Source organism: Salmo salar, chromosome ssa19 (assembly GCF_905237065.1).
Source record: "Salmo salar chromosome ssa19, Ssal_v3.1, whole genome shotgun sequence".
NCBI lineage: Eukaryota > Metazoa > Chordata > Actinopteri > Salmoniformes > Salmonidae > Salmo > Salmo salar.
The window spans coordinates 36,256,342-36,271,973 of NC_059460.1; the positions used below are offsets into that span (position 1 = coordinate 36,256,342).

General features: G+C 44.8%; 1 protein-coding gene across 4 annotated transcripts in view; it reads right to left on the reverse strand.

Annotated features, from left to right (window-relative positions):
• Window positions 1-1,546: 1,546 nt before the first annotated feature.
• eif2ak2 (eukaryotic translation initiation factor 2-alpha kinase 2) overlaps window positions 1,547-15,632 on the reverse strand; it is a 34,131-nt gene continuing 20,045 nt past the window's right edge. The window contains exons 17-21 of one of the 4 annotated variants that reach the window (XM_014157892.2): window positions 15,443-15,601; window positions 14,792-14,890; window positions 12,759-12,821; window positions 9,720-9,862; window positions 1,547-2,016 (exon numbers count right to left, since the gene is read on the reverse strand). In XM_014157892.2, coding sequence (XP_014013367.1) covers window positions 9,725-9,862; window positions 12,759-12,821; window positions 14,792-14,890; window positions 15,443-15,601 — 459 coding nt within the window. In that variant the 3' untranslated portion in view covers window positions 1,547-2,016; window positions 9,720-9,724. Of the gene's footprint in view, window positions 2,017-9,253; window positions 9,863-11,979; window positions 12,676-12,758; window positions 12,822-14,791; window positions 14,891-15,442; window positions 15,602-15,632 lie in introns of those variants that run through there. The other 3 variants (XM_014157890.2, XM_014157888.2, XM_045702255.1) reach the window with 3 other exon arrangements.

Sequence of the window (15,632 nt, forward strand, 5' to 3'; positions counted from 1 at the left end):
ACAACCAGGTGGCGAATCGCATCTCTGCATATCTGTCAGACATATCAGTGTGGATGACGGATCACCACCTCAAGCTGAACCTCGGCAAGACGGAGCTGCTCTTCCTCCCGGGGAAGGACTGCCCGTTCCATGATCTCGCCATCACGGTTGACAACTCCCTTGTGTCCTCCTCCCAGAGTGCTAAGAGCCTCGGCGTGACCCTGGACAACACCCTGTCGTTCTCCACCAACATCAAGGCGGTGACCCGATCCTGTAGGTTCATGCTCTACAACATTCGCAGAGTACGACCATGCCTCACACAGGAAACGGCGCAGGTCCTAATCCAGGCACTTGTCATCTCCCGTCTGGATTATTGCAACTTCCTGTTGGCTGGGCTCCCTGCCTGTGCCATTAAACCCCTACAACTCATCCAGAACGCCGCAGCCCGTCTGGTGTTCAACCTTCCCAAGTTCTCTCACGTCACCCCGCTCCTCCGCTCTCTCCACTGGCTTCCAGTCGAAGCTCGCATCCGCTACAAGACCATGGTGCTTGCCTACGGAGCTGTGAGGGGAACGGCACCTCCGTACCTTCAGGCTCTGATCAGGCCCTACACCCAAACGAGGGCACTCCGTTCATCCACCTCTGGCCTGCTCGCCTCCCTACCTCTGAGGAAGCACAGTTCCCGCTCAGCCCAGTCAAAACTGTTCGCTGCTCTGGCACCCCAATGGTGGAACAAGCTCCCTCACGACGCCAGGACAGCGGAGTCAATCACCACCTTCCGGAGACACCTGAAACCCCACCTCTTCAAGGAATACCTGGGATAGGATAAAGTAATCCTTCTAACCCCCCCCCTTAAAAGATTTAGATGCACTATTGTAAAGTGGTTGTTCCACTGGATATTATAAGGTGAATGCACCAACTTGTAAGTCGCTCTGGATAAGAGCGTCTGCTAAATGACTTAAATGTAAATGTAAAACTGCTCGCGCGTGACAAAAAAGCGTCTCTCCGTTGCCAGGTGTTAAAATAGAAGTTGATTCTATTTGTGACCCAGAACACGCTGCAAGTCCTGCCTCTCCCATCTCCTCATTGGTTTTTAGAAGCATATACCCACGTGGGTGATTGAAAGATGAACTGAGGTCGGTTGTGGTAATACAACTCATTATGAAAGTTAGTTCCCAATCGCCATATAAAGTCCAAAAAAAGAAGAAGAACCCTGAAGAAGGAGAGATTACTAGAAACAAACTCGGTTTACTCTTTTAGCTGTGGATTAATTGTGGGAGTATTTCAGGTAAAATAACTCTATATTTATATGCCAGGACAAATTAGCTAGCAACAGCAAGCTATCTAGCTAAATTTCCCTAAATACTTCATGCTTTTCGACCTGTCCTCAAATTAATATAATTGGTTCAGAGTTTGTTTTGCTATTTCAACCTGCGTGTCGTGATTGGGGGGACAAAATCAATTTGCTCGCGTCCGGTTTAGGCATGGTGTAAGGGCAAAGAAAGCTTGTTGGACACTATGAAAGCTTTGTTGTAGAGAGTTTAACACAAAATCCGGCGAGGGGCCAGCTCAAATCAAATTTATTTATATAGCCCTTCGTACATCAGCTGATATCTCAAAGTGCTGTACAGAAACCCAGCCTAAAACCCCAAACAGCAAGCAATGCATGTGAAAGAAGCACGGTGGCTAGGAAAAACTCCCTAGGAAAAACTCCCTAGAAAGGCCAAAAACCTAGGAAGAAACCTAGAGAGGAACCAGGCTATGAGGGGTGGCCAGTCCTCTTCTGGCTGTGCCGGGTGGATATTATAACAGAACATGGTCAAGATGTTAAAATGTTCATAAATGACCAGCATGGTCAAATAATAATAATCGTAGTAGTTGTCGAGGGTGCAATAAGCACGTCCGGTGAACAGGTCAGGGTTCCATAGCCGCAGGCAGAACAGTTGAAACTGGAGCAGCAGCACGGCCAGGTGGACTGGGGACAGCAAGGAGTCATCATGCCAGGTAGTCCTGAGGCATGGTCCTAGGGCTCAGGTCCTCCGAGAGAAAGAAAGAGAGAATTAGAGAGAGCATATTTAAATTCACACAGGACACCGGATAAGACAAGAGAAATACTCCAGATGTAACAGACTGACCCTAGCCCCCCGACACAAACTACTGCAGCATAAATACTGGAGGCTGAGACAGGAGGGATCAGAACACACTGTGGCCCCATCCGATGATACCCCCGGACAGGGCCAAACAGGCAGGATATAACCCCACCCACTTTGCCAAAGCACAGCCCCCACACCACTAGAGGGATGTCTCCAACCACCAATTTACCGTCCTAAGACAAGGCCGAGTATAGCCCACAAAGATCTCCGCCATGGCACAACCCAAGGGGGGGGGGGCGCCAACCCAGACAGGAAGACCACGTCAGTGACTCAACCCACTCAAGTGACGCACCCCTCCCATGGACGGCATGGAAGAACACCAGTAAGCCAGTGACTCAGCCCCTGTAATAGTGTTAGAGGCAGAGAATCCCAGTGGAGAGGGGAACCGGCAAGGCAGAGACAGCAAGGGCGGTTCGTTGCTCCAGCCTTTCCGTTCACCTTCACACTCCTGGGCCAGACTATACTTAATCATAGGACCTACTGAAGCGATAAGTCTTCAGTAAAGACTTAAAGGTTGAGACTGAGTCTGCGTCTCTCACATGGGTAGGCAGACCATTCCATAAAAATGGAGCTCTATAGGAGAAAGCCCTACCTCCAGCCGTTTGCTTAGAAATTCTAGGGACAATTAGGAGGCCTGCGTCTTGTGACCGTAGCGTACGTGTAGGTATGTACGGCAGGACCAAATCGGAAAGATGGGTAGGAGCAAGCCCATGTAATGGCCCATGTAATGCTTTGTAGGTTAGCAGTAAAACCTTGAAATCAGCCCTTGCCTTAACAGGAAGCCAGTGTAGGGAGGCTAGCACTGGAGTAATATGATCCAATTTTTTGGTTCTAGTCAGGATTCTAGCAGCCGTATTTAGCACTAACTGAAGTTTGTTTAGTGCTTTATCCGGGTAGCCGGAAAGTAGAGCATTGCAGTAGTCCAGCCTAGAAGTAACAAAAGCATGGATACATTTTTCTGCATCATTTTTGGACAGAACGTTTCTGATTTTTGCAATGTTACGTAGATGGAAAAAAGCTGTCCTTGAAACAGTCTTGATATGTTCTTCAAAAGAGAGATCAGGGTCCAGAGTAACGCAGAGGTCCTTCACAGTTTTTTTTTGAGACGACTGTACAACCATCCAGATTAATTGTCAGATTCAACAGAAGATCTCTTTGTTTCTTGGGACCTAGAACAAGCATCTCTGTTTTGTCCGAGTTTAAAAGTAGAACGTTTGCAGCCATCCACTTCTTTATGTCTGAAACACAGGCTTCTAGCGAGGGCAATTTTAGGGCTTCACCATGTTTCATTGAAATGTACAGCTGTGTGTCGTCCGCATAGCAGTGAAATTTAACATTATGTTTTCGAATGACATCCCCAAGAGGTAAAATATATAGTGAAAACAATAGTGGTCCTAAAACGGAACCTTGAGGAACACCGAAATTTACAATTGATTTGTCAGAGGACAAACCATTCACAGAGACAAACTGATATCTTTCCGACAGATAAGATCTAAACCAGGCCAGAACTTGTCCACCCTTGGTGACAGGCAGCTGAGTTAAAGACTGTATCATCTGCATATAAATGGATGAGAGAGTTTCCTACTGCCTGAGCTATGTTGGTGATGTACATTGAGAAGAGCGTGGGGCCTAGGATCGAGCCTTGGGGAACACCCTTGGTGACAGGCAGTGGCTGAGACAGCAGATGTTCTGACTTTATACACTGCACTCTTTGAGAGAGGTAGTTAGCAAACCAGGCCAAAGACCCCTCAGAGAAACCAATTCTCCTTAGCCGGCCCACAAGAATGGAATGGTCTATCGTATCAAAAGCTTTGGCCAAGTCAATAAAAAGACCAGCACAACATTGCTTAGAATCAAGGGAAATGGTGACATCATTGAGGACCTTTAAGGTTGCAGTGACACATCCATAACCTGAGCGAAACCAGATTGCATACCAGAGAGAATACTATAGACATCAACAAAGCCAGTCAGTTGATTACTGACACGTTTTTCCAACACTTTTGATAAACAGGGCAAAATAGAAATAGGCCTATAACAGTTAGGAACCGCTTGATCTCCCCCTTTACATAAAGGACAAACTGTGGCTGCCTTCCAAGCAATGGGAACCTCCCCAGAGAGGAGAGACAGGCTTAGTGATTTGAGGGGCAACAACCTTAAAGAAGAACGGGTCTAAACCATCTGACCCAGATGTTTTTGGGGGGGGTCAAGTTTAAGGAGCTCCTTTAGCACCTCGGACTCAGTAACTGCCTGCAGGGAGAAACTTTGTAGCGGGGCAGGGGAAAAAGAGGGAGAAGCATTGGGGATAGCCGCATTAGAAGGGGTGGGAGATGAGGAAATGTTGGACGGGCAAGGAGGCATGGCTGAGTCAAATAGGAATCCTGACTTAATGAAGTGGTGATTAAAGAGCTCAGCCATGTGCTTCTTGTCAGTAAAAACCACATCATCAACTTTAAAGGACATGGGCAGCTGTGAGGAGGAGGGTTTATTCTCCAGGTCTTTAATCGTTTTCCAGACCATCTGGGGGTTAGACCCACAGAGAGAGAACTGCTCCTTAAAGTAAATAACTTTGGCCTTCCGGATAGCCTGGGTGTTTGCCACATACCCAACTTATTTTCGTCGTTTATCCAAAAACGCCATTCATTTTCTTCATAGGATCTGTCCAAAGAACCATGACGGAGTTGGTGCCTACAAAAAGACGCCATTACTATCTCACTGTAGTGTCCTGTAGACAATTTCGTTTTCGATTCGCCTGAAAACAGTACTGAAAATGATATGAGTGTCAGCCTGTGATTAGCCTGAACAGCTGCTAGTGGTCGCTATTAACCATAAAAACAAAGGCAAATAGCGCCACCTAGCGGCTGTTCAGGCTACCTCTTACTCAGCTATGATGACTCAGTTATTGAAAACGATTCTAGTTTTATTTTAGGCAAAGTTCTACTTTTATTACCTAGACATTTTATTTAACTAAAAATACACATAGAACATGACTAACACATGCATTGTTATCAAACAGGGCTACCTGCTTTTCACAATCCCCAAATCCAGAACAGATTCACGAACACATGCAGTATTATATAGAGCTGTTATTATGTCAAAATCCCTTCCATCTCATATTGCTCAAATGAACAGCAAACCCGGTTTAAAAAAAAAAAAGTCTGTATTATGTCATGTTTCATGTGGACCCCATGAAGAGTAACTGCTGCTTTTACAACAGCTAATGGGGATCCTAATAAAATACCAATATTTTGTCAGTTCATGAAATGTATTTCTCAAAGCCCATCTAATCAACAGTATGAGTTTGAAACATTCATAACGTTCCTGTCCATTTAAGAAAAGCACATGTATTACTTCCTGTTAATCTGCTTTATCTATCTATACCTATAGCTGTTAATAACGTCATGTTGCATGTTGGTTTCATGGAATGATATTCAGCTCAGCATCTTAATGCTTCATTCCAGATCCTACATAACATCCCGTTTTCTACACAACATACCATAGGCTACATAACATACCGTAGGCTACATAACATACCATAGCCTACATAACATACCGCAGGCTACATAACATACCGTAGGCTACATAACATACCGTAGGCTACATAACATACCGTAGGCTACATAACATACAGTAGCCTACAGTACATACCGTAGTCTACATACCATACCTTAGGCTACATAACATACAGTGCCTACATAACATACCGTAGCCTACATACCATACCTTAGGCTACATACCATACCGTAGCCTACATAACATACAGTAGCCTACATAACATACCATAGCCTACAGTACATACCGTAGCCTACAGTACATACCGTAGCCTACAGTACATACCGTAGCCTACAGTACATACCGTATCCTACAGTACATAACATACCGTAGTCTACAGTACATATCGTAGCCTACATAACATACCGTAGCCTACAGTACATAACATACCATAGTCTACAGTATATACCGTAGCCTACAGTACATAACATATCATAGCCTACATAACATACTGTAGCCTACAGTACATAACATACCGTACCATACAGTACATAACATACCGTACCATACAGTACATAACATATCGTAGCCTACAGTACATACCGTAGCCTACAGTACATAACATACCGTATCCTACAGTACATAACATACCATAGCCTACAGTACATAACATACCGTAGCCTACAGTACATAACATACCGTAACCTACAGTACATAACATACTGTAGCCTACATAACATACTGTAGCCTACATAACATACATAACAGTACATAACATACCGTAGCCTACAGTACATACCGTAGCCTTCAGTACATACCGTAGCCTACAGTACATAACATACCGTAGCCTACAGTACATACCGTAGCCTACAGTACATGGCATGGTGTATAGTATCACCATCAACATCAAGGACCAGGAACTCTTGGTAAACTAACACAATGGTTTCAACATGGGACTTGTACCCTCATAGTATGCCAACTGTTTCTTCACGGATAGACAGGATCCTGAATTCATGACAAGTGGGAAACTACATTCAAACGAATGTTAGTTATTAACATAGAGCTTCCAATTGGTTCATTTTGATCATTTTCATGTGGGAAACTCAGGTATCATCTTTCAAATCAAATCATCAATACAAATTTTATTGGTCACATACACATGGTTAGCAGATGTTAATGCGAGTGTAGCGAAATGCTTGTGCTTCTAGTTCCGACAGTGCGTTAATATCTAACAAGTAATCAAACAAATTCCACAACAACTACCTAATACACACAAATCTAAAGGATGGAATAGGAATACGTACATATAAATATATGGATGAGCGATGACCGAGCGACATAGGCAAGATGCAATAGATGGTATAAAATACAGTATATAAATACACTACCGTTCAATAGTTTGGGGTCACTTAGAAATGTCCTTGTTTTTGAAAGAAAAGCATTTTTTTTTGTCCATTAAAATAACATCAAATTGATCAGAAATACAGTGTAGACATTGTTAATGTTGTAAATGATTATTGTAGCTGGAAACGGCAGATTTTTATGGAATATCTACATAGGCGACCAGAGGTCCATTATCAGCGACCATCACTCCTGTGTTCCAATGGCACGTTGTTAGCTAATCCAAGTTTATCATTTTAAATGGCTAATTGATCATTATAAAACCCTTTTGCAATTATGTTAGCTCAGCTGAAAACTGTTGTTCTAATTAAAGAAGCAATAAAACTGGCCTTCTTTAGACTAGTTGAGTATCTGGAGCATCATCATTTGTGGGTTCGATTACAGGCTCAAAATGGCCAGAAACAAATAACGTTCTTCTGAAACCTGTCAGTCTATTCTTGTTCTGAGAAATTAAGGCTATTCCATGCGAGAAATTGCCAAGAAACTGAAGATCTTGTACAACGCTGTGTACTACTCCCTTCACAGAACAACGCAAACTGGCTCTAACTAGAATAGAAAGAGGAGTGGGAGGCCCCAGTGCACAACTGAGCAAGAGGACAAGTACGTTAGAGTGTCTAGTTTGAGAAACAGACACCTCACAAGTCCTCAACTGGTAGCTTCATTAAATAGTACCCGCAAAACACCAGTCTCAACGTCAACAGTGAAGAGGCTACTCCGGGATGCTGGCCTTCTAGGCAGAGTTCCTCTGTCCAGTGTCTGTGTTCTTTTGCCCATCTTAATCTTTTCTTTTTATTGGCCAGTCTGAGATATGGCTTTTTCTTTGCAACTCTGCCTAGAAGGCCAGCATCCCGGAGTCGCCTCTTCACTGTTGACGTTGAAACTGGTGTTCTGCGGGTACTATTTAATGAAGCTGCCAGTTGAGGACTTGTGAGGCATCTGTTTCTCAAACTAGACACTCTAACGTACTTGTACTCTTGCTCAGTTGTGCACCGGGGCCTCCCACTCCTCTTTCTATTCTAGTTAGAGCCAGTTTGTGCTTTTCTGTGAAGGGAGTAGTACACAGCGTTGTACGAGATCTTCAGTATCTTGGCAATTTCTCACATTGAATAGCCTTCATTTCTCAGAACAAGAATAGACTGACGAGTTTCAGAAGAAAGGTCTTTGTTTCTGGACATTTTGAGCATGTAATCAAACCCACAAATGCTGATGCTCCAGATACTCAAATAGTGATAAGAAGGTCAGTTTTATTGCTTCTTTAATCAGGAAAACAGTTTTCAGCTCTGCTAACATAATTGCAAAAGGGTTTTCTAATGATCAATTAGCCTTTTAAAATTATAAACTTGGATTAGCTAACACAATGTGCCATTGGAACACAGGAGTGATGGTTGCTGATAATGGGCCTCTGTACGCCTATGTAGATATTCCATATAAAATGTGCCGTTTCACGCTACAGTAGTCATTTACAACATTAACAATGTCTACACTGTATTTCTGATAAATTTGATGTTATTTTAATCGACAAAGTATTAGCTTTTCTTTCAAAAACAAGGACATTTCTAAATGACCACAAACATTTTGAAAGGTCGTGTATGAGATGAGTAACGTAAGAAATGTAAACATTATTAAAGTGTCCTTATTTAAAGTGACTAGTGATCCTTTTATTAAAGTGGCCAATTGATTTCGAGTCTGTATGTAGGCAGCAGCCTCTCTGTGTTAGTGATGGCTGTTTAACAGTCTGATGTTTTTCAGTCTCTCGGGGCCAGCTTTGATTCACCTGTACTGACCTCGCCTTCTGGATGGTAGCGGGGTGAACAAGCAGTGGCTCGGATGGTTGTTGTCCTTGATGATATTTTTGGCCTTCCTGTGACATCGGGTGCTGTAGGTGTCCTTTCATATACCTTGTCGTCTAGAGACTAGACATTGGCGAGTAATATACTCGGAAGCGGTGGGTGATCTGCACGTCTTCGAAGTCTGACCAGGAGGCCACTCTGTCTACCTCTTCTGCGGCGACGTTGTTTTGGGTCGGCCTCTGGGATTAGATCCAACATCCTGGGTGGTGCGAACAAAGGATCCACGTCGGGAAAGTCGTATTCCGAGATACGAGTTTCCGAGTCGAAAATGTCAGAGTTCCGACATGTCATGAATGTAGCAATAATTACAATTTTTAACTCAAATTATCCTGGATTCTGCTGGGACTCAGTGTTCATTACAGTATACTATTTAAAGACAGATCCAGTCAAAACACATGATTTATGACACATTAAAAGTCTATGTAATACAGTTGAAATTCAGATGGCTCTGTTGTTGATCTATGCATAGTCACTTTACGCCTACCTACATGTACAAATTACCTCGACTAACCTGTAACCCCGCATATTGACTCAGTACCAGTAGCCCCTGTATATAGCCTCGTTATTGTTATTTTATTGTGTTACTTTTTATTATTATTTACTTTAGTTTATCTGGGAAATATTTTCTTAACTTGCTTGAACTGCATTGTTGGTTAAGGGCGTGTAAGTAAGCATTTCACGGTAAGGTCTACACCTGTATTCGGCGCATGTGACAAATAAAGTTTGTTTTGTTGGATGTTCAGGGCCTGCATTCATAGCTCTCGGAGTAGAGAACTGATCTAGGATCAGTTGTGCATTTTATATCACAACGAATACTATTCTGAGACCATTTATGAATATCACTGACTGTCTTTAGATTGTTCTGTTGTCTTGATGGATGTTGTGAACTCTGGTCAGAACACGAGAACACTCATTCAGTTTTGTCTTCAGCTGCCTGGCATCTGGTCTCTCCTCTGGGTTGGCACACAGCAGCGACTCTATCACCTTGTTCTGTAACACAACCACACACAGTATCCACTCTATCACCTTGTTCTGTAACAACCACACACAGCACCCACTCTATCACCTTGTTCTGTAACACAACCACACACAGTATCCACTCTATCACCTTGTTCTATAACACAACCACACACAGCATCCACTCTATCACCTTGTTCTATAACACAACCACACACAGCATCCACTCTATCACCTTGTTCTGTAACACAACCACACACAGCATCCACTCTATCACCTTGTTCTGTAACACAACCACACACAGCATCCACTCTATCACCTTGTTCTGTAACACAACCACACACAGCTGTCACGTTCTCTGTCTTCAAATTCCCTGTCATATATGAGCCAAGGCGCAGCGTGCCGGTAATCCCACATCTTTATTTGAAGAAAACCGAACCAAAACAATAAACAGGTAAACAGCAAGAAACGTAACGCAACTGTGGCGTACACACACAGAAAATAATAATAACCCACAAACACAGGTGGGGAAAAGGCTACCTAAGTATGATAGACAGCTGCCTCTGATTAGGAACCATACTCGGCCCAAAACAAAGAAATACAAAAACATAGAATGCCCACCCCACACCTTGACCTAACCACATAGAGAAACAAACCCTCTCTCTCAGGTCAGGGCGTGACAGTACCCCCCCCCAAAGGTGCGGACTCCCGGCCGCAAACCTGAACCTATAGGGGAGGGTCCAGGTGGGCATCTATACTTGGCGGCGGCTCTGGTTCGGGGCGTAGCCCCCACACCGCCCGCTGAACCCCCCACTTCTGTGTCGCTGGAGGAACCAGACCGTGGATCAGCGCCAGAGGCTCTGAACTGCCGACCGCCGCTGACGACTCCGGGCTGCAGGCCGCCGCTGACGACTCCGGGCTGCGGAGTGCCGCTGACGACTCCGGGCTGCGGAGCGCCGCTGACGACTCCGGGCTGCGGAGCGCCGCTGGAGGCTCCGGGCTGCGGAGCGCCGCTGGAGGCTCCGGGCTGCGGAGCGCCGCTGGAGGCTCCGGGCTGAGGAGCGCCGCTGGAGGCTCCGGGCTGAGGAGCGTCGCTGGAGGCTCCGGGCTGAGGAGCGTCGCTGGAGGCTCCGGGCTGCGGAGCGCCGCTGGAGGCTCCGGGCTGCGGAGCGCCGCTGGAGGCTCCGGGCTGCGGAGCGCCGCTCGAGGCTCCGGGCTGCGGAGCGCCGCTGGAGGATCCGGGCTGAGGAGCGTCGCTGGAGACCTTCGCTGCAGGCTCCGTGCCATGGATCATCACTACTGGCTCCGGGCTGAGGAGCGTCGCTGGAGGCTCCGGGCTGAGGAGCGTCGCTGGAGACCTTCGCTGCAGGCTCCGTGCCATGGATCATCACTACTGGTTCCGCGCCATGGATCATCACTGGAGGCTTTGTGCCATGGATCATCACTGGAGGCTCCGGGCCATGGATTATCACTGGAGGCTTCGTGCCATGGATCATCCCTACAGGCTCCGGGCCATGGATCATCACTGGAGGCTTCCTACGGGGAGCTGGAACCAGTCTCACCAGACTGGGGAGACACACTGAGGACCGCGTGCTCAAAGCAGGCACCGGCCGTACTGGGCTATGGAGACTTACTGGAGGAAGAGTGCGAGGAACAGGCACAGGACGTACTGGGCTATGGTGGCGCACTGGAGGGAGAGTGTGCGGAGCATGCACAGGACGTACTGGGCTATGGTGGCGCACTGGAGGAAGAGTGCGTGGAGCAGGCACAGGGTACACTGGGCCTTGGAGGCGCACTGGAGGTCTGGCACTTAGGGCTGGCACAACCCGTCCTGGCTCGATGTTGACTTTTGCCCAGCAAGGGCGGAGCGCCGGCACAGGACGAACAGGTTTGTGCTGATGAATTGGGGGTACCGTGCGTAGAGCTGGCGCAGGATAACCTGGGCCGAAGAGACGCACTGGAGACCAGGAACGCTGAGCAGGCACACTTCTTCCTCGCTCACGGCCAACTCTAGCACGGCAACTGTGAGGAGCTTGCACCGAGCGCACCGGGCTGTGAGTGCGCACTGGCGACACAGTGCGCATCACAGCATAATACGGTGCTTGCTCGGTCACTCGCTCCCCACGGTAAGCACGGGGAGTTGGCTCAGGTCTCAACCCCGACTTCGCCAATCTCCCCGTGTGCCCCCCCCAAAAAATGTTTTGCCGCTGCCTCTCGGGCTTCTGTTGTTGATTCTCCCCGGTCCAGCTCGTCTTCCCAGTCAGCGCACGCTGCTTGGCCTTCTTGTGGTGGGTTATTCTGTCACGTTCTCTGTCTTCAAATTCCCTGTCATATATGAGCCAAGGCGCAGCGTGCTGGTAATCCCACATCTTTATTTGAAGAAAACCGAACCAAAACAATAAACAGGTAAACAGCAAGAAACGTAACGCAACTGTGGCGTACACACACAGAAAATAATAATAACCCACAAACACAGGTGGGGAAAAGGCTACCTAAGTATGATTCCTAATCAGAGACAACGATAGACAGCTGCCTCTGATTAGGAACCATACTCGGCCCAACACAAAGAAATACAACACATAGAATGCCCACCCCACACCCTGACCTAACCACATAGAGAAACAAACCCTCTCTCTCAGGTCAGGGCGTGACAACTGCATCCACTCTATCACCTTGTTCTGTAACACAACCACACACAGTATCCACTCTATCACCCTGTTCTGTAACACAACCACACACAGCATTCACTCTATCACCTTGTTCTGTAACACAACCACACACAGCATCCACTCTATCACCTTGTTCTGTAACACAACCACACACAGCATCCACTCTATCACCTTGTTCTGTAACACAACCACACACAGAGCATCCACACTTTTTTGACAAGTTGTAAAATGTGTTTTCAACCAAATACATGTATGTGTACCTCTAAGGTGAACTGTGAGTTGAACTGTTGAGGAAACCTCTGGCTTCTGACATCATTCCAGACCTAAACAAGAAATACACACAGTGATGATATGGTGCATTCTGGTTGCAGGCCTACAGCCCATTACAGTTCAGGAGTATTACTACATCAAAGTCATTGACATACAGTGCCTTCAGAAAGTATTCACACCCTTTGACTTTTTCCATGTTTTGTTGCGTTACAAAGTGGGATTAAAATGGATTTAATCATCATTTTTTGTTGTTAACGATCTAAACAAAATACTTTGTAATGTCAAATAGGAAGAATTCAAAAATAGTTTTTTTTATGAATGGAAAATAAAACACTAGTATATCTTGATTAGATAAGTATTCAACCCCTGAGTGAATACATGTTAGAATCACCTTTAGCAGTGATTACAGCTGTGAGTCTTTCTGGGTAAGTCTCTAAGAGCTTTCCACACCCGGATTGTACAATATTTGCCCATTATTCTTTAAAAAAAATTCTTCATGCTCTGTGAACTTGGTTGATGATCATTGCTAGACAGCCATTTTCAAGTCTTGCCATATATTTTCAAGCCGATTTAAGTCAAAACCGTAACTAGGCCACTCAGGAACATTCAATGTTGTCTTGGTAAGCAACTCCAGTGTATATTTTACCTTGTGTTTTGGTTATTGTCCTGCTGAAAGGTGAACTAATCTCCCAGTGTCTGTTGGAAAGCAGACTGAACCAGGTTTTCCCTCTAGGATTTAGCTCTATTGGGCTCCCGAGTGGCACAGCAGTCTAAGGCACTGCATCTCGGTCTAAGGCACTGCATCTCAGTGCAAGGAGACATCACTGCAGTCCCTGGTTCAAATCCAGGCTGCATCACATCCGGCTGCGATTGGGAGTCCCAAAAGGGCGGCGCACAATTGGCCCAGCGTTGTCCGGGGTTGGCTGTCATTGTAAATAAGTATTTTTTCTTAACTGACTTGCCTAGTTAACTAAACGTTAAAAAAATATATATATTAAAAATTCTCCTGAAAACTCCCTTGCTGATAAACATACCCATAACATGACGCAGTTACCAACATTTTAGAAAATATGAAGAGTGGTACTCAGTGATGTGTTGTGTTGGAGTTGCTCCAAACATAACACTTTGTATTCATGACAAGTAGTGCCATATTTTTTGCAGTATTACTTTAGTGCCTTGTTGCAAACAGGATGCATGTTTTGGAATATTTATTTTCGGTACAGGCTTCCTTCTTTTCACTCTGTCATTTAGGTTAGTATTGTGGAGTAACTACAATGTTGTTGATCCATCCTCAGTTTCCTCCTATCACAGCCATTCAACTCTGTAACTGTTTTAAAGTCACCATTGGCCTCATGGTGAAATCCCTGAGAGGTTTCCTTCCTCTCCGGCAACTGAGTTAGGAAGGACGACTGTATCTTTGTAGTGACTGGGTGTATTGATACACCAGTGTAATTAATAACTTCACCGTGCTCAAAGGGATATTCAGTGTCTGCTTTTTTATGTTTACCCATCTACCAATAGGTGCCCTTCTTTGCGAGGCATTACAAAACCTCCCTGTTCTTTGTGGTTGAATCTGTGTTTGAAATTCACTGCTCAACTGAGGGACCTTACAGAGAATTGTATGTGTGGGGTATAGAGATGGTGTCCACATTTAAAAATCAAGTGGCTTGTTGAGCAAATGATTACTCCTGAACTTATTTAGGCTTGCAATAACAAAGGGGTTGAATACTTATTGACTCAAAACATTTCAGCTTTTACATTTAATTAATTTGTAAACATTTCTAAAAACATAATTCCACTTTGACATAATGGGGTATTGTGTGTAGATCAGTGGCACAAAATCAAGCTACAAAAAATAAATTACATTTAATCATTTTTAAATTCAAGCTGTAACACATCAAAATGTGGGAAAAGTCCAGGTGTGTGAATACTTTGTTAAGGCATTGTAGACCCTTCATGACAGTGTTATCTACTATCTTAATCTTTCCTTCATTCCTTCCATCAAAGTCATTGTCACAGTCACCTTTGCTTTCTCCATTCCAGATAGGTCCCAGAGCAGTTCAAAGTAGATCAGACCCAAAGCAAAGATGTCCACCTTTCTGTCATAGGAGGTCTGGTTCCTCTGTTGACACACATTGGACATTTAAACTCAGAAATGTTGAATCTTTTACTGCAGTGATTCTTGGTAATCTTAAACAAATCCACTTTGAAACAAAAGTATACACCTCACACACATGGCTATGGTCTTGTACCATTTCAGATATATAGTTAATGTATTACATTTTGAGTTTGCATCCCAATATTACACGTTATATACACATCACAGAACACTGAAATATAACGAAACCATTTGACATTGAAACACCGGATTTATGGCGTTTAAAAAAAAAATGTTTATGAATTATATAATTATGAAAAATATTAATAACATTCCACCTATGAGGCCACTAGAGGGCGATTTTGTCATTTGACTGCAGGAAAGGGCTACAGGGTCAATCTGCAGTTAAAACAATAACAAAGTGTCTGGTAAAAAGTGTTTTGGTAAAAAGCTGAGGGATACGCCTAAATGGAACCTCTCTCAAATTCATAGACAGAGCTATAGATACAAGGACTGACCATCCCAAATATTGTTTTAACCATGTTTTGAAGCTATACAGTGTGCGTTTACATTTACCTGTTCAGGGGCCATGTAAGACACGGTTCCTGTCTTTTTCGTTCTCTCCAGCAGGTTTTCATCGTTGTCGTTATCTTCTGCCGTCACCAGACCAAAGTCCCCGATCTTTACCTCTCCCTTCCCCTCTCCGTCACTCATACCAAACATGATGTTAGCAGGCTAGAAGAAGAAGAAGAAGAAGCTGTTCAAA